Source organism: Bufo gargarizans, chromosome 2 (assembly GCF_014858855.1).
Source record: "Bufo gargarizans isolate SCDJY-AF-19 chromosome 2, ASM1485885v1, whole genome shotgun sequence".
Lineage (NCBI taxonomy): Eukaryota > Metazoa > Chordata > Amphibia > Anura > Bufonidae > Bufo > Bufo gargarizans.
This window is the reverse complement of record NC_058081.1, coordinates 714,875,182-714,900,555: the sequence shown is the minus strand read 5'-3', so window position 1 is coordinate 714,900,555 and position 25,374 is coordinate 714,875,182. Positions and strand designations below refer to the sequence as shown.

The 25,374-nt window shown below is 45.8% G+C and overlaps 1 protein-coding gene across 1 annotated transcript; it reads left to right on the top strand.

The window, feature by feature from the left end:
- Positions 1-14,300: 14,300 nt before the first annotated feature.
- LOC122927098 (dispanin subfamily A member 2b-like) lies at positions 14,301-25,133 on the top strand. Its single transcript, XM_044278679.1, has 2 exons — positions 14,301-14,465; positions 24,727-25,133. Exons 1-2 carry the CDS (start codon positions 14,364-14,366, stop codon positions 24,871-24,873), a joined length of 249 nt encoding a protein of 82 aa, XP_044134614.1. The 5' UTR covers positions 14,301-14,363; the 3' UTR covers positions 24,874-25,133.
- Positions 25,134-25,374: the final 241 nt, after the last annotated feature.

Here is a 25,374-nt window from a genome sequence, read left to right as displayed (position 1 = left end):
TGTTTTAGTAAAGCAGGTAAATCAATGTCTAGAATAGATCTTGCACTGATAAGTAGTAAACATGTGAAATTGGTAAATCGAATGAAATACGAAACGAGGTCAATATCGGACCATTCTCCGTTGTTATTAGAACTCTGCTTAACTCAGGAAAGATACACACAAAAACCTCCCTTTAGATTAAATCCTTATTGGTTATCAGTTATAAAGACACATGAAATAATCCAAAACGAAATTGGCCTCCTTTGGGATAATAACTATGGCTCAGCAAAAATTCAAGTTGTATGGGATACCTTTAAGGCGTACATGAGGGGATTGCTGGTTAGTAACATCGCGAATCTTAGAAAGGAGTACGGGAAAAAACAAAAAAATCTAGAAGAACGCGCAGCACTGGCGACAGAATCCTTTTATATGAATAAGACGGAGGAGAATAGGGAAAATATGCAAAGAACCACGCAAATATACTCTAATTTTTTATTGGACAAGGCCCAACAGAGCCTTTTTTTTAAGGGGCAAAAATATTTTACGGAGTCAGGGCGACCTGGTAAACTTTTGTCCAGAGTAATATCAAGTCAACAATCCAAAAAATTTATAGATAAGGTTCGATTGAGTGATGGCAAGATGGTCACTGGACAGGGTCCGGTAGAGAAGGCCTTTGTTGACTATTTCCTGGAATTGTATAAGGCTGAAACTAACATCACAGACGATAAGATAGATCTCTATCTTGACAGGATTACCTTCCCCTCTATTACTGAGACGCAAAAGAAAACACTCGAATTGGAGGTCTCAATTCAGGAACTTGAGGGAGCTATTAAATTATGTTCGGCCAACTCTACTCCTGGTTCAGATGGGCTTCCATATGAATTTTATAGTAAATATAGGGAGTGTATTCTCCCCAGACTGCTGGAGGTCTTCTCTGAAGCAATGGAGTATGGGAAGTTGCCAGATTCAATGATGGAAGCTGTAATAATATTAATTCCAAAAAAAGGCAAGGACCCCCTAGATCTAGAATCTTATAGACCAATCTCACTTCTTAATGCAGATGTAAAGCTTCTTGCGAGGGTCTTGGCTACAAGGCTTTCTAGGGTCATTTCCTCCATTGTTCACCCGGATCAGAGTGGCTTTATTCAGAACAAGGGTACACATCAGAATTTACATCGGCTCTTTTCTAATATTCAGGCCCCTGGGGGGACTGCTCGCTCCATCCTGTCATTGGATGCCTCTAAGGCCTTTGACAGGGTGGAGTGGCGCTTCCTCTGGAAGGTTCTGGCAAGGATGGGCTTTGGAGAAAGGTTCATAGGTACTCTTAAGCTACTATATGGATCTCCAAGGGCAAAATTGAGTCTCAATGGAATTTTGAGTAGCAGTATTGATTTAAATAGGGGTACGCGGCAGGGCTGTCCACTATCCCCATTGTTATTTGATATTTATATCGAACCCCTTGCGATGGCCATTAGACAGGATGATCAGCTTAAAGGATTTGGTACGCTAGGAACACAAGACCGCATCTCATTATATGCGGATGATGTTCTTTTCTTTATAGATCATACAGAATCTACTCTCCCTAAGATTATTCAAATGGTTAAAGCATTTGGTGAGGTGTCTGGTTTTCTTATAAACTGGGCTAAGACCAGTTTGATGCCAGTGGACCCCCTGCCACGGGAGGAGGCCTCTGTGACACAGTTGAATATCGTTGATACCTTTCAATACTTGGGTTTGATTATATCACCTCGGGTTGAAAACTTTATACAACTTAATTTGATTCCCATAATGGTAAGCAGTAGAGCTAAAATAGGGATCTGGCTGAGACTCCCTCTATCTAGAGCCGATCGAGTTTCATTAGTCAAAATGGTGATACTACCACAATTCTTATATGTCCTTAGGAATACACCCATTTGGATACAAGATAAATATTTTAAACTTATGGAAAGAATAATTAATGATTTAATATGGGGAAGAAAGCGAGTGCGAATTAAGCTGGAATACTTGTATAAATCAGTGGAGTGCGGGGGTTTAAACCTCCCTTACTTTAAAGGGTACTTTATTGCAGCCCAGCTATTGAGGTGCTACGAATCAGAGAACAGTGCACTTGCTGGGGAAGTTGGTAACTAGCCATGCCCACAATAATATTTTTACCTTGTTGGAATCCGGGCTATTGAAGGGTTATGAGCGAGGCTATAGAGAGACTATAAAACTACTCCTCAAAGTATGGGCTACAACTAGGACATGGTTGAAGATCAAGGGTTCATTTACATTCACGCCTCTTTGGCATAATGTGCACTTACAAAGGCTAGATGATATTGCAGCCGACACATTTTGGCAGAAGAATAAAATTTTATATATTTCACAGGTAGTTAAGGATAGAGATATTAAACCATTTATAGAGATGACACATATTATAAAAAAAAATTCATGGTTTAGGTATCTTCAATTGCGTTCGGTACTATCTAGTCTGGATGACAAATTGGTGTTGAATATAGATAATTCATCTTTTTTGAATGAATGGGTAGGGGGTACAATGTCTAGAATAAAAATTTCATATATATATAAGTTATTACTTAAGGCACAGTTTAATGATACATATTCACCAGGACAAAGAGCGTGGGAGCAGGATTGTCCAAATTTACAAATAAAAGGTTGGGAGAATATTTTTGGGAATTTAGGTTCACTGTCACAGAACTTCAACCATGTTCTAGTACAATTCTACATTTGTCATAGATTATATATTACTCCACTTTGGATGAATAAATGTGGATTAAGAGATACGTCAAACTGCCCCAAATGTGACACTGTAGGAGCGGATTTTCTCCATATGATATGGACTTGTCCAGAAATTATAAACTATTGGAACACTATTAATAGTTGTATTAAGTATAAACTAAAAGTTCGAATCCCTTTTGAACCACAAGTATTTGTGCTTAATGATCTTTCCAAATTAAATAATCATAAGTATCAAAAGATTTTCTTGAGCAGAATATTGATGTTGGCTAGAGTCTTGGTTAGTCGGACCTGGTTTGCTCGATTTACTCCAGATATAAATACATGGATAAATTTAGTTGTTAAGGTAAAAAACTATGAGAAAATTCTGTACAAACAGAGGGAAGCTGAGGACAAGTGGATTAAGATATGGGGTGGCTGGAGGACGGATTAGTTGAGGTCAAATTGTTTTATTTTTACTTAATTTTTTTGGGGTTCTTTTTTGACGCACCACAGGTAGGGGGGGGGAGGGGGGGATTGGGGGGGGAACTGTATCTTCTTTTCTTAATCTGTAATGTTTCGCTATATTATTTAATAAAGACAATTTAAATAAAAAATAAAAAATAAAAAAAATGTGGGCAACTCTGCTGTCGTTGCGCAGGCACTGCAGCATGTAGTCGCTCATGTGTGCCAGGCTGCCCAGGGGTAAGGACAAGCTGTCCTCTGTGGGAGGCGTATCGTCATCGTCCTGTGTTTCCCCCCAGCCACGCACCAGTGATGGGCCCGAGCTGCGTTGGGTGACACCCCGCTGTGACCATGCTTCATCCTCATCCTCCTCCACCTCCTCCTCATCCTCGTCCTCCTCGTCCTCCAGTAGTGGGCCCTGGCTGGCCACATTTGTACCTGGCCTCTGCTGTTGCAAAAAACCTCCCTCTGAGTCACTTCAAAGAGACTGGCCTGAAAGTGCTAAAAATGACCCCTCTTCCTCCTCCTCCTCCTCCTGGGCCACCTCCTCTTCCATCATCGCCCTAAGTGTTTTCTCAAGGAGACATAGAAGTGGTATTGTAACGCTGATAACGGCGTCATCGTCACTGGCCATGTTAGTGGAGTACTCGAAACAGCGCAACAGGGCACACAGGTCTCGCATGGAGGCCCAGTCATTGGTGGTGAAGTGGTGCTGTTCCGTAGTGCGACTGACCCGTGCCTGCTGCAGCTGAAACTCCACTATGGCCTGCTGCTGCTCGCACAGTCTGTCCAGCATGTGCAAGGTGGAGTTCCACCTGGTGGGCACGTCGCATATGAGGCGGTGAGCGGGAAGGCCGAAGTTACGCTGTAGCGCAGACAGGCGAGCAGCAGGCAGGATGTGAACGCCGGAAGCGCGAACAGACGGCCCGCACTTTATGCAGCAGCTCTGACATGTCGGGGTAGTTGTGAATGAACTTCTGCACCACCAAATTCAGCACATGCGCCAAGCAAGGGATGTGCGTCAAACCGGCTAGTCCCAGAGCTGCAACGAGATTTCGCTCATTATCACACACCACCAGGCCGGGCTTGAGGCTCACCGGCAGCAACCACTCGTCGGTCTGTTGTTCTATACCCCGCCACAACTCCTGTGCGGTGTGGGGCCTGTCCCCCAAACATATGAGTTTCAGAATGGCCTGCTGACGTTTACCCCGGGCTGTGCTGAAGTTGGTGGTGAAGGTGTGTGGCTGACTGGATGAGCAGGTGGAAGAAGAGGAGGAGGAAGCTGAGTAGGAGGAGGTGGCAACAGGAGGCAAAGAATGTTGCCCTGCGATCCTTGGCGGCGGAAGGACGTGCGCCAAACAGCTCTCCGCCTGGGGCCCAGCTGCCACTACATTTACCCAGTGTGCAGTTAGGGAGATATAGCGTCCCTGGCCGTGCTTACTGGTCCACGTATCTGTGGATAGGTGGACCTTGCTACAGATGGCGTTGCGCAGTGCACACTTGATTTTATCGGATACTTGGTTGTGCAGGGAAGGCACGGCTCTCTTGGAGAAGTAGTGGCGGCTAGGAACAACATACTGTGGGAACAGCAAGCGACATGAGCTGTTTGAAGCTGTCTGTGTCCACCAGCCTAAATGACAGCATTTCATAGGCCAGTAGTTTAGAAATGCTGGCATTCAGGGCCAGGGATCGAGGGTGGCTAGGTGGGAATTTACGCTTTCTCTCAAATGTTTGTGAGATGGAGAGCTGAATGCTGCCGTGTGACATGGTTGAGATGCTTGGTGACGGAGGTGGTGGTGTTGGTGGTACATCCCCTGTTTGCTGGGTGGCAGGTGCCAATGTTCCTCCAGAGGTGGAGGAAGAGGCCGAGGCGGCAGCAGCAGAAGAGGCCAAGGCGGTAGCAGCAGAAGAGGCCGAGGCGGCAGCAGCAGACAGAAGAGGTAGCAGGGGGAGCCTGAGTGACTTCCTTGGTTTTAAGGTGTTTACTCCACTGCAGTTCATGCTTTGCATGCAGGTGCCTGGTCATGCAGGTTGTGCTAAGGTTCAGAACGTTAATGCCTCGCTTCAGGCTCTGATGGCACAGCGTGCAAACCACTCGGGTCTTGTCGTCAGCACATTGTTTGAAGAAGTGCCATGCCAGGGAACTCCTTGAAGCTGCCTTTGGGGTGCTCGGTCCCAGATGGCGGTGGTCAGTAGCAGGCGGAGTCTCTTGGCGGCGGGTGTTCTGCTTTTGCCCACTGCTCCCTCTTTTGCTACGCTGTTGGCTCGGTCTCACCACTGCCTCTTCCTCCGAACTGTGAAAGTCAGTGGCACGACCTTCATTCCATGTGGGGTCTAGGACCTCATCGTCCCCTGCATCGTCTTCCACCCAGTCTTGATCCCTGACCTCCTGTTCAGTCTGCACACTGCAGAAAGACGCAGCAGTTGGCACCTGTGTTTCGTCATCATCAGAGACTTGCTGAGGTGGTATTCCCTATGTCCTCATCATCAGGAAACATAAGTGGTTATGCGTCAGTGCATTCTATGTCTTTCACCGCTGGGGAAGGGCTGGGTGGATGCCCTTGGGAAACCCTGCCAGCGGAGTCTTCAAACAGCATAAGAGGCTGCTGCATAACTTGAGGCTCAGACAGTTTCCCTGGTATGCATGGGGGTGATGTGACAGACTGATGGGCTTGGTTTTCAGGCGGCATCTGTGCGCTTTCTGCAGAAGACTGGGTGGGAGATAATGTGAACGTGCTGGATCCACTGTCGGCCACCCAATTGACTAATGCCTGTACCTGCTCAGGCCTTACCATCCTTAGAACGGCATTGGGCCCCACCAAATATCGCTGTAAATTCTGGCGGCTACTGGGACCTGAGGTAGTTGGTACACTAGGACGTGTGGCTGTGGCAGAACGGCCACGTCCTCTCCCAGCACCAGAGGGTCCACTAACACCACCACGACCATGTCCGCGTCCCTTACTAGATGTTTTCCTCATTGTTATCGTTCACCACAACAACAAAAATATTATTTGACCCAATGTATTGAATTCAAATTCAGGCCTTTTTTTAAAGACACCTAACACTATCTGGCTATCTATTTAGGTACCGTATTACACTAATACAGGCACAGCAGTAACCACAGGTTTAGCTGACTATAAATTTGAGGCCTATTATTTAGGCACTGGGTGACAGGTATACGTTTACATGACAGAATTAGACTGGGATATGCACAGTAGCGTGTGTGTGAAGTTATTGAGAATGACCCTATCTGCACCTTGAATCTAAAATACCCTTTTAGGGATAAATTTAAAGTAGGCCTGATACAGCAGAAACCACTAATTTAGGAAATTGCTAAATTGGGAATTGTATTTCAACCCAGAACAAAAATTGTGCTTTGACGGACACTAAATCACTTGACCAGCCACAGAAGTAACGACAGATTTAGCTGGATATAAATTTGAGGCCTATTATTTAGGCGCTGGGTGACAGGTATAGGTTTACTGACAGAATTAGACTTGGAAATGCACAGTAGCGTGTGTGTGAAGTTATTCAGAATGACCCTATGTGCACCTTGAATCTAATATACCCTTTTAGGGATAAATTTAAAGTAGGCCTGATACAGCAGAAACCACTAAATTAGGAAATTGCTAAATTGGGAATTGTATTTCAACCCAGAACAAAAACTGTGCTTTGACGGACACTAAATAACTTGACCAGCCACAGCAGTAACGACAGATTTAGCTGGATATAAATTTGAGGCCTATTATTTAGGCGCTGGGTGACAGGTATACGTTTACTGACAGAATTAGACTGGGATATGGCCAAAAATAACCACACTATTGATGGTTAAATGCACTTGGTGTGACAGCTTGACCAACCACACTATTGAGGGTTAAATGCACTTGGTGACAGGCGCAGCTTGCCCCTGATGTAGTATATGGCCAAAAAATAACCAGACTATTGATGGTTAAATGCACTTGGTGTGACAGCTTGACCCTGATGTAGGATTTAGCCAAAAAACAACCACACCATTGAGGGTTAAATGCACTTGGTGACAGCTTGCCCCTGATGTAGTATATGGCCAAAAAATAACCAGACTATTGATGGTTAAATGCACTTGGTGTGACAGCTTGACCCTGATGTAGGATTTAGCCAAAAAACAACCACACCATTGAGGGTTAAATGCACTTGGTGACGGGCGCAGCTTGCCCCTGATGTAGTATATGGCCAAAAAATAACCAGACTATTGATGGTTAAATGCACTTGGTGTGACAGCTTGACCCTGATGTAGGATTTAGCCAAAAAACAACCACACCATTGAGGGTTAAATGCACTTGGTGACAGCTTGCCCCTGATGTAGTATATGGCCAAAAAAAAAAACACACTATTGCTGGTTAAATGCACTTGGTGTGACAGCTTGACCCTGATGTAGGATTTAGCCAAAAAACAACCACACCATTGAGGGTTAAATGCACTTGGTGGCAGCTTGTGCTGGCACACCACAAGACACAAAATGGCCGCCGATCACCCCAGAAAAAAGTGACTGAAAAACGCTCTGGGCAGCCTAAAAACAGTGAGCAATTTAATAGCAGCAGTTCAATCATCCACAGCTGCAGATCGATCTCTGAATGAAGTCTTTTGGAGGAGTTAATCACTGCCTAATCTCGCCCTAACGTCGCAGCTGCAACCTCTCCCTACACTGGTCAGAGCAGAGTGACGGGCGGCGCTTTGTGACTCCAGCTTAAATAGAGGCTGGGTCACATGGTGCTCTGGCCAATCACAGCCATGCCAATAGTAGGCATGGCTGTGACGGCCTCTTGGGGCAAGTAGTATGACGCTTGTTGATTGGCTGCTTCGCAGCCTTTCAAAAAGCGCCAAGAAAGCGACGAACACCGAACCCGAACCCGGACTTTTACGAAAATGTTCGGGTCCGTGTCACGAACACCCCAAAATTCGGTACGAACCCGAACTATACAGTTCGGGTTCGCTCATCCCTAGTGGTAATGCATTTGTAGTATTAGGAAGACTCTCTGCATGGTAGCATCATATAGGTACAGTACTTATATAATGCACCTGCCAGATGAAGTGAAAAGCATTGGTTATCAAGTGACAATGACTCTTGTTAAAGGGCATCTATCAGCAGATTTGTACCTATCAAGCTGGCTGACGTGTTCCTATGTGCCCGCATTGCTGAGAAAAATGATGTTTTAATATATGCAAATGAGCCTCTAGGAGCAACGGGGGTGTTGCCGTTACACCTAGAGGCTCTGCTCTCTCTGCAACTGCTGCGCCCTCTGCACTTTGATGTCAGGGCCAGGCATTATATTTTCACAACATGACCCTGGCAATTAAAGTAGAGAGGGTGCGGCAGTTGCAGAGAGAGCAGAGCCTCTAGGTGTAATGGCAACGCCCCTGTTGCTCCTAGAGGCTCATTTCTAAATAGTAAAGCTTCATTTTTCTCAGTAATGCGGGCACATTTAACCCAAAACAGGACATGGGACCAACACAGGCGCCTTCAGCTGCCAAGCACACATGTAACAGGTCAGCCAGTGTCATAGGGACAAAATTGCTGACAGATGCCCTTTAAGGGATGGGATATATTAAACGGATGGCATTTGTCAAACGGATCCGGATGCGGATCCATCTGACAAATGCATTGAAATACGAGATCCGTCTCTCCGGTGTCATCTGGAAAAACGGATCCGGTATTTTTATTTATTTTTGCATTTTTAAAGGTCTGCGCATGTGCAGACCAGAAAACCGGATCAGTTTTGACAGAACACTTAATGCCGGGTCCGGCACGAATACATTTCAATTGAAATTAATGCCGGATCCGGCATTCAGGCAAGTGCTCAGGATTTTTGGCCGGAGAGAAAACTGCAGCATGCTGCAGTATTTTCTCCGGCCAAAAAACGTAAAAGAGACTGAACTGATGCATCCTGAACGGAATGCTCTCCATTCAGAATGCATTAGGAGAATGGTGTTGTGAGATGTCTCCCTGGTGCTACCGCTAGCACGGATAGACGACGGATCCTTAATATTGTTAGGAAAGCAAAGCAGGAAAGGGAAGTGGATGTTATTCTCCATCTTGGGACAAACGATCTGGCTTGCAATGAGGTTTTAAAGGTGAAAGAAGCTTTTCACACACTTGGAAAGGATATACGGGAGGTTGCATCAACAGTTTCATTCTCTGCAGTTTTGCCTGTGCATAACCTTCAGCATGACAGGAAGATGCGCATTAAGGGATTCAATGTATGGCTTGGTAAATGGTGTCTGAACCAAGGGTTTGGCTTTGTGTCTCATGTTAGCTCTTGTTGGAATGGAAAAGAACTGTACAAGAAAGATGGTTTGCATCTTTCTCTCGAGGAAACGAATGTCCTCGGTGAACAGTTCCAAGTATTTGCTAAGAAGCATTTAAACTAGGAAAGGGGGGCAAAAGAGTGATAATCCAGCAGTCCGACTGCCCCCCGGAACATTGCCAGAAGAGGCCAGTAGCACAAAGGTTAAGAAATGACAAGCTCAGAGTCTTATCTACAAATGCTCACAGTCTAGGGAATAAGATCAATGAACTTGAGGCTATAATGGCATCTGAGAATATAGATGTAGAGGCTGTTACTGAGACGTGGTTCTAGGGGAGTAATGACTGGGATATATCAATACCAGGGTTCTCTCTATACAGGAAAGATAGAGAAGGCAAGAAGGGGGAGGGGTGGCCCTGTATGTGAAAGATAGCATAAAATCTAATTTGATACAAGTTAGCGAGAACAATTTAGAGTCAGTTTGGGTTACCTTGCAGCTTGATAATCATAAGGTAACTCGTGTAGGTGTGATATATAGACCACCTAGCCAAGTCAAAGAATTAGATGATCTACTAGTTAAGGAAATAGCTAAAATGACATTGAAGGGGGAAGTTATCATTATGGGAGACTTCAATCTTCCAGATGTAAACTGGAAAACCAAAATAGCTAGTTCTGCCAGGAGTACAGATATTCTAAATTCCCTACTGGGATTATCTCTACAGCAAGTAGTGGAGGAGCCAACCCGGAAGGAGGCCATTTTAGATTTAGTATTCACAAATGGGAATTTGGTATCTGATATTACAGTAGGGGAAAGCTTGGGATCTAGTGATCACCAGTCAGTGTGGTTTACTATAAGTACAGTGACTGAGTTACACCACACAAAAACAAAAGTTTTAGATTTTAGAAAAACTGACTTTTCTAAAATTAGATTAGTGGTATACGAGTCCCTATCAGACTGGAACAGTTTCATTGGAGTCTAGGAGAAATGGGACTACTTAAAAGTGGCACTATTGAAGGCAACAGAAAATTGCATTAGGCTTGTCAGTAAAAGCAAAAAAAGGAAGAGACCAGTGTGGTACTCAGCAGAAGTGGCCAAAATCATTAAAAACAAAAAGATAGCATTTAGGAATTATAAAAAATAAAAAATAAACACGAGGATGACAGGCAAATTTATAAGATTAGGCAGAGAGAGGCCAAACAAGTTATAAGAGCTTCTAAAGCTCAGGCAGAAGAGAAATTAGCTCAGTCAGGGAAAAAAGGCGATAAGGCATTCTTCAGATACATAAATTAAAAAAAGAAACTAAAACAAGGAATTACCAAATTAAAAACAAAAGAAGGAAGGTATATGGAAGAAGATAAAGAACTAGCTGACTGCCTCAATGAATACTTCTGTTCAGTTTTTACAAAGGAAAATGAAGGAGAAGGACCTCAGTTAGGAAAGAAGTATCAGTATTAACATCTCGGAAAACCACTTTAAGGGGCGTGTAAGCATCAGAACTTGGCGATGGAGCAATGGAAGAAGGTGACCTTCTTTTGAAGAATCACGTTACATCATGTCAGTTACCTGGGGAGGAGATGGAAGAAGAAGACAACCTGGCGGAGGCTGTGTGATGCTCTCTCTGGAGCCTTGTGTCCTGGCATCATGTAGATGTGACACATACCACCTCTCTTACCCCTTCATGGGCAGTGGTGCCCTCTAATGGCAGTGGCCTCATTCAGCAGGAGAATGCCCCGATCACACTGCAAAAACTATCCACGAATGAGGAACATGACTAGGAGATCAAGGTGATGACTTGTCTCCAAATTCTCCAGATCTCAATCCAAATCGTCCTCTGTGGGATGTTCTGGAAAAACAAGACCCGATCCCCGGGAGTCGTACTTTCAAAACAGCTGGAGTGGCGGAGGTTGCTGATCCCTATTCTAGGTGATCAGGGTATATGGGCAAGGTATTAGTGTGATATGGCTAATGCACGACAGTTTTCTGTAGAGTTTGTATGGCAGTATTATGTGGGCACCGTAATGCTGTTACTGGTCTGTCATTGGTAAAGTAAATTTGCGGAATTCTGCGATTTCACCATGAGGCTTACTGCACTGACAGATGTCACCTTCCTTGCATCACAAGGACGTTCCAAAAGACTCCTTTACCGTCTGATATTTTGTAAAAGTTTGTACGTTAAAACTTTGCGACACACAACTCCATCGAAACATTGTTCTGACTACTGACACCAATGAAATCACTATGGCCTCACGTCCAGGGGTGCACCACCAATGAGGCGAGGTGGGGCGATTGCCGCAGGCAGCACCAGGTAGAGGCAAGAGGGAGGCAGAAGAAGGGGTTTTATCTGTTTCTACAGTATAGTATTGGGAAGCACAGTGGGCACAGTATGTGGCGCTGTGTTACCCTGTGTGTTTTGTAGCGCTGTATGTAATGTTTTCCAAGTATGTCTTTAACAGTAGAGCTGGAGGGAAGCGGTTAGGTTAAGAAATTGGCATGAAGGGGGCGCTGCTTCAGTTTTTTTTTCAGGCAGCAGAAAGGCTAGGTGCACCCCTGCTCACGTCCACACCAAAGCCTCACCGCACCGTGCCAATCCACCACCCGTGATGATCTCTAGCCATATTAACTCTTTCATTACTTGTTCCTATCACGCCGGCTGTAGAGGGAAGTGTTAGATTTAAATATATATGTATATGTGCCCTCAAATATATACATATATATTAGCCCTTTTACGTAGGTCTGTCCAGGTGGTGTGTATATACATAGAGATGTACGTATACTCCTTTGTCGGCATGCATGTCTATGTATATAATATATATATATAGGTATGTGGGCTTATAGCTGCCCATGTATGCCCAGGTTTATACTAAGTGTATATACACATATGGATGTGCCCCAAGCATCTATATGGATATATATGCCTAAATGTGGCCAAATCTTTGCCCCAGCCACGGTGCACCCGCCCCCCCCCCCCCCCCCCAGCCTCCTCCTGCATTCCAGCTCCTGCAGGAGGTGGAAATGTTCCCCTCCCTCTGTTTGTTGCATATAATTACAGCACCTGGGATTTGCAGGGGCTTCACAGGCAGGAGGATCAAAGAGATCTCGGCTGCACATCCCTGAAAGGCGCGTGCAGGGAGCGCGATGTCATATCGCCGTGCCGGCCCACGTGTCCTTGCCTGCGGCGCGTGCGCTTGCCGCTGCGCTGGCTGCACGGAGCAAGCGCCGACAGATTTAAATAGTCCGGCGGCACTGCGCTCTTCAATTGAGCTGTGCAGCCACATACAAGAGAGGATTATCCCCCAGAGAGACGAGCATATACAAGCAGGAATTAACCCCTGGACAACGAGCATTCTTGGCTTAGTATCCTCATCCCCATCATACCGCCAGCGCATTTGACCCCTTATTCCATCCTGCATTTACCCCTTTTCCTCCCTGTACCACCAACGTCCTAACTCCATATCCCACTGCCACCACCCACTGCATTATACCCTGCTCATTTACCCCTACACCTCTGTTCCCCATGAAATAGCCCAGTATTAACCCTTTACTGGGCTAATCCCAACAGTTTACCCATTAGTATCCCCATGTTGACAATATAGTGCCAGGAGGGTGGGCTGCTGATATTTGTGTGTATGTAAGTGTGTTATATAGGTAGATTTTTGGGCTGGAATTGTATAAATTATTGTACTGTGTAGTGTAGTTAGGTGTAATATTATATTGCTGTGTTGTAGTGTTGTATTACTGTACTGTGGTGTGATCTATAAATATATATGGATATAGCGTATTAGTAGACTGTAAATGTGTAATTGTGTGTAATAAATATACTTTATTGTTCATAACGCAGTGTATAGTCGTTTATAGTCGCCGCCGTAGTAGCAGCAATAGTCGCATATAGTTCAGTAAATAGGTAAGGCAACAGAAAGTTTCTTTTAAGGTATAATTAGCCTATTTATGAATATTAATTATTGAGATTACCCAAAATATCAATAATTAATATTTCCCTTAACACCGGCAGTACTTGAAAGGAGAATCTATCGCTATACAGTATCTTAGACAATTGCATGAGCAGCAATTCCCCAAGTTAGGGCTTGTTCACATCACCGTTATGTATTCCGTTATGCCTTTCGGTTATAACGGGAAATAACGGAATCCATAAGACGGAAATTAAAACGGAAACATTTAGAGGCATTCCGTTTTGATCCGTTATAATAGAAGTATATGCGCGAGCCTAACGGATCCATCTGGTTGCCATTATGCTGGACGGAAAACAAAGTTCTGTCGACAGGAAACCAGACGGATCCGTTAGGCTCACGCATATACTTCTACTATGACGGATCAAAACGGAATGCCTCTAAATGTTTCCGTTTTAATTTCCGTCTGATGGATTCTGTTATAACCATGTTATAACCGAAAGGCATAACGGAATACATAACGTGGATGTGAACAAGCGCTTATTTCCGTTATTAGAATCACTGCTTTCAGAGGCCTAACACAGCGAGGATACTGCCAGGAGATCAATCGTGATCTTGTGATCCCATCAGCAGAGTACGGCTGCTGTTTATGGCAGCCTGCATTCTGTTCATGGAGAAGCAGACACTGACGCAGGGAAGCTGAGGGGGATCTGATCTCTTCTCATCTACCCCACCCATAATAGAATCATTTAAGGAATTGCTTGACATGCGATTGCCTAACATACTAGTAAAATAGGGGAATGCTACAATGCCAGTCCTAGTGGGGAAATATGTCATATGTTACCAAATTTTGGGGACGTTATCCTAAAACCTGTTACTTTGGGGAAGTTAGATGAGTCCACCCTCGGGTCACAGACCCCACCTTCCTGCTGGTAAAAATGTTCTCACATCATGGTGCAAGCGTCACTGCGCAGCTGGAGGAACCCTCGGTGACAGCTCTGACACTTTGTCACGACCATGGCCATCACAAGACAGAAGGATTACTTGTCGTTATCCATCGTAAGCATGCTCTTCTGCTTCTGCCCCCTTGGGTTGGCCGCCCTCATCTTCTCGCTGAAGGTACGAGTAGCAGAATCTCCTGCTTTGTGAGATAGCCCCGGTACAGCTGAGGCGTAGCTAGGGTAAAGAAACTCCTGAGTGGCTTGTTGGTGACGGCCATGGCACCCAGGACTCGCAACGCCCACTCATGTCCAAAGTCGCCAGCTAAGCCTCTGGCCCCTTTAAGGGCTCATGCACATGACCGTAGTTTTTGTCAGCATCTGATCCACATTTTTTGCATGTCGGATGTGGACCCATTCACTTCAATGGAGCCGCAAAAGAGGTGGACGGCACACCCGTGTCTTGTCCACATCCGTATGTCCGCCCCGCGTCACATGTCCTATTCTTGCCTGTTTTACAGACAAGGATAGAACTGCTCAACAGAGGGCAGGACGTGCCGTTCCTCAAAATGCGGAACACACACATCTGGTATCTGTGCTTTTTGCAGACCACAAACACGGCTACGGCCGCACGCATGAGCCCTAGTTAAAATTTTACTCTATTGCCTAATACAATGGACTTTAAAAAAAATCAGGACTGGTCATCAGCCTGCATAGAAATTCCAGTTTCATTTAGGCTAGGGCTACACGACGACACTGATGTTGCACCAATGTTGCGACTGAGACACAACAGTAGCAAAAAATCCATCCAAGATGGCAGTCGCAGCATGTCACATGTGGCAGTGCGACACCATAGACCATAGAAAAATTGTCGCGCAACAATGGTGCGACATCAATGTCTCGCGACACAGGTCATCGTGTAGCCCTAGCCTAAAGGGGTTGTCCGGGCCTTTAATATTGATTACCTATCCTCAGGATAGGTCATCATCAATATCGGATCAGCGGGTGTCTGACCCCCGACACCTGCGCCGATCAGCTGTAAGAGGAGACGGCTCTCTGCTGCTATGTCTATGGCACGCAGGAAGAGAGAAGGGAGACAGCACGTGTGCACTGCGCGCGCCTGAGACTCAGCCGATCAGCGGGGGCGCCGGAACCTCGCTGATCCAATATTGATGATCATCAGTATTAAAAGCCTGGAAAACCCCTTTAATGCTGTCCTGTCAAAGTCACCGGGCTGCAATCAGGAATTGTTAGTTATGCAATTGCCTAATATAATTAATAATGTAGCCCTGAATGTCTAAATAGCAAAGATAGATAGATAGATAGATAGATAGATAGATAGATAGATAGATAGATAGATAGATAGATAGATAGATAGTATATAGTAGATCAAAAGATAGATAGATAGATAGATAGATAGATAGGAGATAGATAGATAGATAGATAGATAGACATAGATAGATAGATAGATAGATAGATAGATAGATAGATAGATAGTAGATCAAAAGATAGATAGATAGATAGATAGATAGATATAGATGATAGATAGAGAGATAGATAGATAGATATAGATAGATAGATAGATATTATATAGTAGATAGATAGATAGATAGATAGATAGAGATGATAGATAGAGAGATAGATAATAGATAGATAGTATATAGTAGATCGATAGATAGATAGATAGATATTATATAGTAGAAAGATAGATAGTATATAGTAGATCGATAGATAGATAGATAGATAGATAATAGATAGCTAGATATTAAATAGTAGAAAAATAGATAGATATATAGATATTATATAGTAGATAGATAGATATTATATAGTAGATAGATAATAGACAGATAGATATTAGATAGAGACATAGATAGATAGATAGATAGATAGATAGATAGATAGATAGATAGATAATAGATACAATTATCGGTAATGATTCACATTGCTTTCTTGGATACTGCCTGTGGCTCCCATAGATCACCAAGAAACTAATCAAAATTATGATTTCTTAAGGTGGATTTTTTTTAAGGCAGAATGACCTTTATTAAACAAATGATGGTAACAATGATGGAGTCTGGGGGCGTTAAACACCAAGGCTCATTGTCAGACAGGATGGCTACAGGGCAGTTATGCGTTGCTCTCTGCGGGCACGCAGGGGTCCTGGAATACTATGAGCAGCAATGGTCACAACTCCGAGCTTCTGCTAATGGGGGGCTAAGCAGGACTAGTTAAACATGACCTGATACTGTAGGGGACCGGGCATAGCGGACAGCCCCTTTAACAGCCAAGAGATGCTATGTGGGCAAGGTATAATACTGTGTGGGCAACTGTGGAACCCAGAGAGGTTGTCAATTCCTAAGCTGATCAGAGGGAGTCTAACAGACCCCCAGCATTCAGCTGATATATTTAAAGTGTCCCATTTCCCTACAGCGCCTCCACAGGGAAAAGGAAGAATTACATGGTGACCATTGCCATCAATGGATTGCGCTTGTAATAAACTACCATGGGGGTCCTGGACTGGGGACTTCTCTGTATTAACTTAAACAGCCCAAGGGTGTTTGAAAATTGACTTTCTAAACCAGACAATTCCTTTAAGCCCCACCCTAAACACCCTGGCCACTCCTCCAAAGTGAAAATGTTTTGCACTCTCAAGGCAATGCTATATTTCAGCCCAGTGATGACAGTGACACATGATAAGGAGGGTGACAAGCAACGCCATCAACCCTCAGAGCATTGGAATTGGTGGTAGGAAATATTCTGTTTTCATCTGACATTACATTTTAGAAAAATACGCATTTTTGGTGTGGTGTTAGGCCAGAGCCCTCTGGGGTTTACAAAATCCTATACTCCATGCCAACAACTTCCAGGCAGCCTGCGGGATTTAGCAATTAACACGACCCCCCTGATTTATAGTCTGATTCGTCCTCATGTTATTCTTCTCAGTCCCATCCTGCTTTTTTTTATTCATGTCTATAAAAAAAAGAAATAAACATAATAATAATATTCCAGTTAAACAGCATCCGGCCCCACAGAACATGACCCGGAGCAATCACATAAATCTTCCTAATCTCTCTGTGATTGGTCACTCAGGAAAAGCATTCTAATTATCAGACAAGAAGGAGGAATACATAGATAGATAGATAGATAGATAGATTAATATATTGTGGGGATGTGCTCGTGGTAGGCTACGGTAGCGGCGGCAGTATTGAGGCAATCACAGACAGTCTTTGTGATACACCGTGACTTTATTCACACCAAAGGCATAACAGGCAGTGTGCAGACCACACAGGTGCATATTCACATAGTGCATAAAACAAAAGTCCTTCCATAGGAAATAAACAGCAGGTTTGAGTCACCTTGTTTTGGACAGACCACAGCGGTCGTGCAGGCTTGTAAGCTACCTGCCTTTGTCTCCCTCAGGCCAGAGCCCCTTCGGCTCGTAGCACCACAGGTCCCAGGGCTATCCTTCAATGTGTGCTGCGCCCAGACTCTCCTTCACCAGCACTCACTCTGTCTGTGGAAATCTCCAGCACAGCAAGACACACCCCACCCCCATCATCAGCAGGCTGGGTTCTTAAAGGCCCAGCTCCACCAAAAACCTGGGCTGGCCGTGGGGAACAGGCCCCCCCCCCCCTCTTTACCTGTTCCCAGTAAGAACCGGCCCGGACACGCTGCGCCAGCAGCATTCGCCGCTGTAACCGCAATGATCCGGTTCTTACTCCACCGAGGCCAGGACCTCTGGTGGCACGTATCGTCCGTCCATTATTATTCCGGGGACTCTCCTACATATCCCCCCCCTTTGTTCACCCCTGAGGGCTTGAACATACTGTTCAAGCCTGAGGGGGTGAACACATGCACAGCAGTGTACCCGGGACAGGGCATCTGCGTTCCCCTGTAAGCGGCCGGCCCTGTGCTCAACAGTGAACTTAAAGTTCTGGAGGGACAAGAACCACCTGGTAACCCGAGCGCTCCCCTCCTTAGCCCGACTCATCCACTGGAGAGGGGAGTGGTCGGTCACCAGACGGAACCTTCTCCCCAGAAGGTAATATCTGAGAGACTCGAGTGCCCACTTGATGGCGAGGCACTCTCTCTCCACAATGCTATATCGGGTTTCTGCTGGGGTAAGCTTGCGGCTTAGAAAAACCACGGGGTGCTCTTCCCCGTTGAGCTCTTGGGAAAGCACAGCCCCTAGTCCTACTCCCGAGGCATCTGTTTGAACTACAAACTCCCGCTTGAAGTCGGGCGTCACCAGAACTGGGGACTCACATAGGGCCGACTTCAAACGGGAGAACGCCTCCTCCTCCTGCTCCCCCCAGCGAACCATCACCGACTTTCTACCCTTCAAGAGGCCGGTTAACGGGGCTGCCAAGGTGGCAAAATGGGGAATGAACCTCATGTAGTACCCAATCAGGCCCAAAAATGACCGTACTTGCTTGGACGTACGAGGCCTGGGCCAATTCCGGATTGCTTCAACTTTATTCACTTGGGGCCTAATGACTCCGCGTCCAATCACATATCCCAAATAGCGAGCTTCCTCTAGTCCCACCGAGCATTTTTTTGGGTTGGCAGTTAACCCCGCCTTCCTTAGAGAATCTATCACTGCCTGAAGTTTTGACAAATGACCCTCCCAGTCTGGGCTAAACACGACTATATCATCCAGATACGCGGAGGTATACTGGTGATGGGGCTTGAGGACGACATCCATCAGACGCTGGAACGTAGCCGGAGCGCCATGCAACCCAAAAGGCAACACCCTATACTGAAAAAGCCCCTCCGGGGTGACAAAGGCCGTCTTCTCCTTTGCTGCCTCCGTCAGAGGTACCTGCCAGTAGCCCTTCGTGAGATCTAGGATCGAAAAATACCGGGCTTTTCCCAGCCGCTCTATCAACTCGTCTACCCGAGGCATGGGATAGGCGTCAAATTTTGATACCTCATTCAATTTCCTAAAATCATTACAGAACCGTAATGAACCATCCGGTTTGGGAATAAGGACAATCGGGCTAGCCCACTCGCTCTTTGACTCTTCTATGACCCCTAGACGTAGCATCGATCTTACCTCCTGCGAAATGGCCTGTCGCCGAGCCTCCGGTACTCGGATATGGTCTTAGGCGGACTTTCACCCGGGGCTCGGTGACAATGTCATGCTCGATCAAGGTGGTACGTCCAGGAAGGTCAGAGAATACGTCCCTATTCCGACTAACAAATTCTCTCACCTCTTGGGCTTGTTTGGTCGACAGTCCGTCCCCTATCGTCACCCCAGCGGCGCTCTCCGGAACACCTGGTGACCCCGGGACACTCCCTGACGTCCCGACAGAGGGCGGGCTGTCTCCAAACAAATTCTCTCTGTCTCTCCAAGGCTTTAGTAGATTCACATGATATACCTGTTCGGGCTTCCGCCGCCCTGGCTGGTATATCCTGTAATCAACTGGGCCCACTTTCTCCTTAACTTCATAGGGTCCTTGCCACCGGGCCAAGAATTTACTCTCGACCGTGGGCACGAGTACAAGAACTCGGTCACCCGGGTGAAATGTCCTTACCCGGGCGGTTCGGTTATATACCCGACTCTGGGCCAGTTGTGCCGCTTCCATGTGCTCACGGACGATCGGCAACACGACCCCTAATCGGTCCTCAATAACGTCGAATCCTGGAGCTGTGCGGTCCCGAAGGTTTCTCGGGGTACCTCCAGATCCAGGACGGACGGACTTTCTACTGTCTCACCCGCCAATACTTCTAGGGGAAACCGGTCAGGGTTACACTCTACCTCCCCTACGGTGACCCCTACAGCTGGGGCCCCTGCCTCGGGGTCCTCGGGCTCGGGACCTGGACATTTTCCTTCCCCACAGGTAGGCAACCCGTTCCTCCACAAAGTCCAGAACAGGGGAAAGTCCCTCCCCAATATTGCGGCATAAGGGAGCCGTCTCCCCACCCCGACGACATGTGGTACCTCCTTTCCACACACTGCCAGGGTAACCTTAGTGGTGGGATACTCCCTGCGATCCCCATGTATACAGACAATGGTAAGGGTTCGCCTTTCTGGGAGTTTTTCCGTTACCAGCGACTCATGGACCAGAGTTACCAGGCTCCCAGAGTCCAGCAGGGCCTGCACGGAGTGTCCATTAACAACGACATCACACAGCGGAGGGGTGTCCGCCGCCAGCAGGGGGTCAGCTATATACACCGGTTGGGCATAAAAAGAGGACCGGCGAGCGAACCCGCAGTCCATGGGTTCGGACGCCCTAGGGCAGTTGGATGCCACATGTCCCCAGTCCTGACAATGCCAACATCTGATCCTCGCAGCCTCCCTCCTCCCCAGGGTATTCCTCCCACGAACTGGAGATCCACTCCCCTCCTTATGTGGTGGGATCCCTTTTTCAGGATCCCGGGTCGGCAACGGGGGCTGACGTGACTTCGGTAGTACCGCTGAGTCCCGCACCAAATCCTGAGTGGCCATATACCTCTCCACCAGGCTAACCAGTTGTTCCAGGTTGCCTGGATCGCCTTGTCCCACCCAGCGCTGTATGGCTCTCGGGAGGGTACGCACGAACCTGTCGACCACGACCCTTTCAACCATCTGAGAAGTGCTCAATATTTCAGGCTAAGCCATTTTTTTACTAGGTGAAGTAAGTCATAGGCTTGTGACCGGACGGGTCGGGACTCGGCAAACACCCACTGATACACCCTGTGCGCTCGCACATAGGTGTTTACCCCCAACCTGGCCAACACCTCAGCTTTTAGCCTCTCATAGTCCTTGGCCTCATCGCGGCTGAGGTCAAAATAGGCCTTTTGTGCGTCCCCCACCAGAAAAGGCGCCACCACCTCGGCCCACTGCTCCAACGGCAGCCTCTCTTGCTCCGCGGTTCTTTCGAACACCATCAGGAATGCCTCTATATCATCTCCCGGACCCATTTTCCTCAGGGCGGATCGGACTTTGTCCCTGGCGGTAGACACAGTCGGGGTTGTCGCAGTTGAAACTCCTTGCAGGGATGTTCGCACCGACTCTTGCATGGCTGCCAGCTGCTGCATTAGGAGATTGTTTGTTTGCTGCTGCTGTACATTACTGTGAATCAGGTGTTTAATGGCCTCCTCCATCTTGTCAGGAACCAAAAAACTTGCAGGCCTGATATATGACATGCAGTCCAACACAACTTTTGCTTCAGGCCTGCCTCACTGCAGGAATGCCCGCTCCAAGCCACCAATTGTGGGGATGTGCTCGTGGTAGGCTACGGTAGCGGCGGCAGTATTGAGGCACCCACAGACAGTCTTTGTGATACACCGTGACTTTATTCACACCAAAGGCATAACAGGCAGTGTGCAGACCACACAGGTGCATATTCACATAGTGCATAAAACAAAAGTCCTTCCATAGGAAATAAACAGCAGGTTTGAGTCACCTTGTTTTGGACAGACCACAGCGGTCGTGCAGGCTTGTAAGCTACCTGCCTTTGTCTCCCTCTGGCCAGAGCCCCTTCGGCTCGTAGCACCACAGGTCCCAGGGCTATCCTTCAATGTGTGCTGCGCCCAGACTCTCCTTCACCGGCACTCACTCTGTCTGTGGAAATCTCCAGCACAGCAAGACACACCCCACCCCCATCATCAGCAGGCTGGGTTCTTAAAGGCCCAGCTCCACCAAAAACCTGGGCTGGCCGTGGGGAACAGGCACCCCCCCCCCCCCTCTTTACCTGTTCCCAGTAAGAACCGGCCCGGACACGCTGCGCCAGCAGCATTCGCCGCTGTAACCGCAATGATCCGGTTCTTACTCCACCGAGGCCAGGACCTCTGGTGGCACGTATCGTCCGTCCATTATTATTCCGGGGACTCTCCTACAATATATATACAGTACAGACCAAAAGTTTGGACACACCTTCTCATTCAAAGAGTTTTCTTTATTTTCATGACTATGAAAATTGCAGATTCACACTGAAGGCATCAAAACTGTGAATTAACACAAGTGGAATTATATACATAACAAAAAAGTGTGAAACAACTGAAAATATGTCATATTCTAGTTTCTTCAAAGTAGCCACCTTTTGCTTTGATTACTGCTTTGCACACTCTTGGCATTCTCTTGATGAGCTTCAAGAGGTAGTCACCTGAAATGGTTTTCACTTCACAGGTGTGCCCTGTCAGGTTTAATAAGTGGGATTTCTTGCCTTATAAATGGGGTTGGGACCATCAGTTGCGTTGTGGAGAAGTCAGGTGGATACACAGCTGATAGTCCTACTGAATAGACTGTTAGAATTTGTATTATGGCAAGAAAAAAGCAGCTAAGTAAAGAAAAACGAGTGGCCATCATTACTTTAAGAAATGAAGGTCAGTCAGTCTGAAAAATTGGGAAAACTTTGAAAGTGTCCCCAAGTGCAGTCACAAAAACCATCAAGCGCTACAAAGAAACTGGCTCACATGCGGACCGCCCCAGGAAAGGAAGACCAAGAGTCACCTCTGCTGCGGAGGATAAGTTCATCCGAGTCACCAGGTTTGCTTTTAGTTGGACCATCATTTATTTTTCAACAGGACAATGACCCCAAACACACCTCCAGGCTGTGTAAGGGCTATTTGACCATGAAGGAGAGTGATGGGGTGCTGCGCCAGATGACCTGGCCTCCACAGTCACCGGACCTGAACCCAATCGGGATGGTTTGGGGTGAGCTGGACCGCAGAGTGACGGCAAAAGGGCCAACAAGTGCTAAGCATCTCTGGGAACTCCTTCAAGACTGTTGGAAGACCATTTCAGGTGACTACCTCTTGAAGCTCATCAAGAGAATGCCAAGAGTGTGCAAAGCAGTAATCAAAGCAAAAGGTGGCTACTTTGAAGAACCTAGAATATGACATATTTTCAGTTGTTTCACACTTTTTTGTTATGTATATAATTCCACATGTGTTAATTCATAGTTTTGATGCCTTCAGTGTGAATCTACAATTTTCATAGTCATGAAAATAAAGAAAACTCTTTGAATGAGAAGGTGTGTCCAAACTTTTGATCTGTACTGTATATATATATATATATATATATATATATAGACGAAAGTTCAGGGCAGCACTCCTTGTAGCGGATGTAGGGTGCCAGCGGTATCGACACTCAACCACGGTGTCCAATAGCCAGAAAAATTAACACACCGCAGCACTTCCATAAGGTGAAAAATGTGAGATCCTTTATTCACCCAATCTCACATTTTTCACCTTATGGAAGTGCCGCGGTGTGTTAATTTTTATATATATATATATATATATATATAAAAGATAGATAAATTATAGATAGATGAATAGATAGGAGATAGATATAAGATAACTAGATGATAGATAGATAGATAGATTAATATATATATATATATATATATATATAATAGATAAATTATAGATATAAGATAGATAGATAGATAGATAGATAAATAGATATGAGATATAGATAGGAGATATAGATAGGAGATAGATAGATAATAGATAGATAGATAATAGATAGATATGAGATAGATAAATAGTCTTATCCCAGACTGAATGTGGCCCCTGGTGCTGCCTCAGACCTGACAACTGACGGGGAAGAAACAGAAACTCCTGCCATGAATCTCCCCTAGCAGCTAGGAGGCCTGTCACTGCCTCACAATAGATAGATAGATAGATAGATAGATAGATGATAGACAGATAGATAGATATGGGATAGATAGATAAATAGATAGATAATAGACAGATTTATATTAGATAGATAGATAGATAGATAGATAGATAGATAGATAGATAGATAGATAGATAGATAGATAGCAGTAGCTATATAGTCAGGGGCGGACTGGAAATTTAAAATGGCCCTGGAAAAAAGTTAATATGGCCCCATATTGTAGGTAGGTCCAAATTGACAGAAGGCAGGGACAACAGGAGTTGGCAGGGTCAGCAATACTGTAGTGCAGCACAATATACTGCCGCCCACTCCACATTATGAAACTGTATCATCGTCCTGAGGACAGTGATACAGTTGAATTCAGGAGGGCACCTGCGGCCGCTGGCCCGGTGCATAAGTGCTCCTATATTTTTATATAATTATTGCTAAGAACATCAAATTATGTACCCGGCTGGTGGCCATGAGGAGGGCTTGGGCGGCCCGCTGGGCATTGGCCCACCTGTCTATAGTGGAAGCAGAGGAAGCAGCTCCTGTGAGGCCCGAACTCAGAATGGGACGGAAAGATTTTATTTAGTGTTAAGCGAATCAAGCTTCGAATCATAGATCCAAAGTCGATTCGTTCAAACACTTTGTTTTAATGCAGTACGGAGGCCTGTTTCCGTACAGCATTAAAATGTATGCGCTTCTCGGAGGAATAATTTGTTACGTTCGAAGTTGTGTGATACTTTGGTAAATAACTTCGGGATTAAATTTTACATCTTTATAGATAGATAGATAGCAGAATAACAGATAACACAATATTTCAGTACTGATACAATCTACATTTTTATTTCAGTCACGAGATGCTTCCAACCAGAACGACCCGGACACAGCAGCAAAGCACTCCAAGACTGCCTACCACCTGAATATCGCCGCCATGGTGGTGGGAATCATTTTGATAATCATCGTTGTTATCGCCAACATTGTAGTAGTAAGCTCATAAACATAGTTACCTCTCCTGCCAAGACACAAAGATCGAATGATCACACTGATGCCAGCCTTTTCGCCACTACCCCAAGTGGTTGTACGATCCTGATGTCTTGTACATTATTTCCCTGCTTCATGGCTCATAATGCCCACAGGATAACAGTTATCCCATGATCATAAACTGCCACGACTGGCATCAGACCACCTGTCCACCTGTTTTAACGTGAATCCGACGATTTGAGAATAAATAGGCTTAAGCAGGCTAAGTGAAAAAAATTTGATTGTGTGTGATTAAATATAAAGTAAAACAGACAAGTCACATACAGAATAAATAATAATCACCTGGCGCACATAATACAATAAGGGGGGGGGGACTCCTGCTGCCATATCGCAGCACATGGCCGACACCCCATGGTGATACAAAAGACATATGGTGACCTACAACATTCTACCTGGATGATGTTCTCAGCGGAGTTCCCATTATTTGTCTTTATGCATAAAAGTTTATACCTTTCAG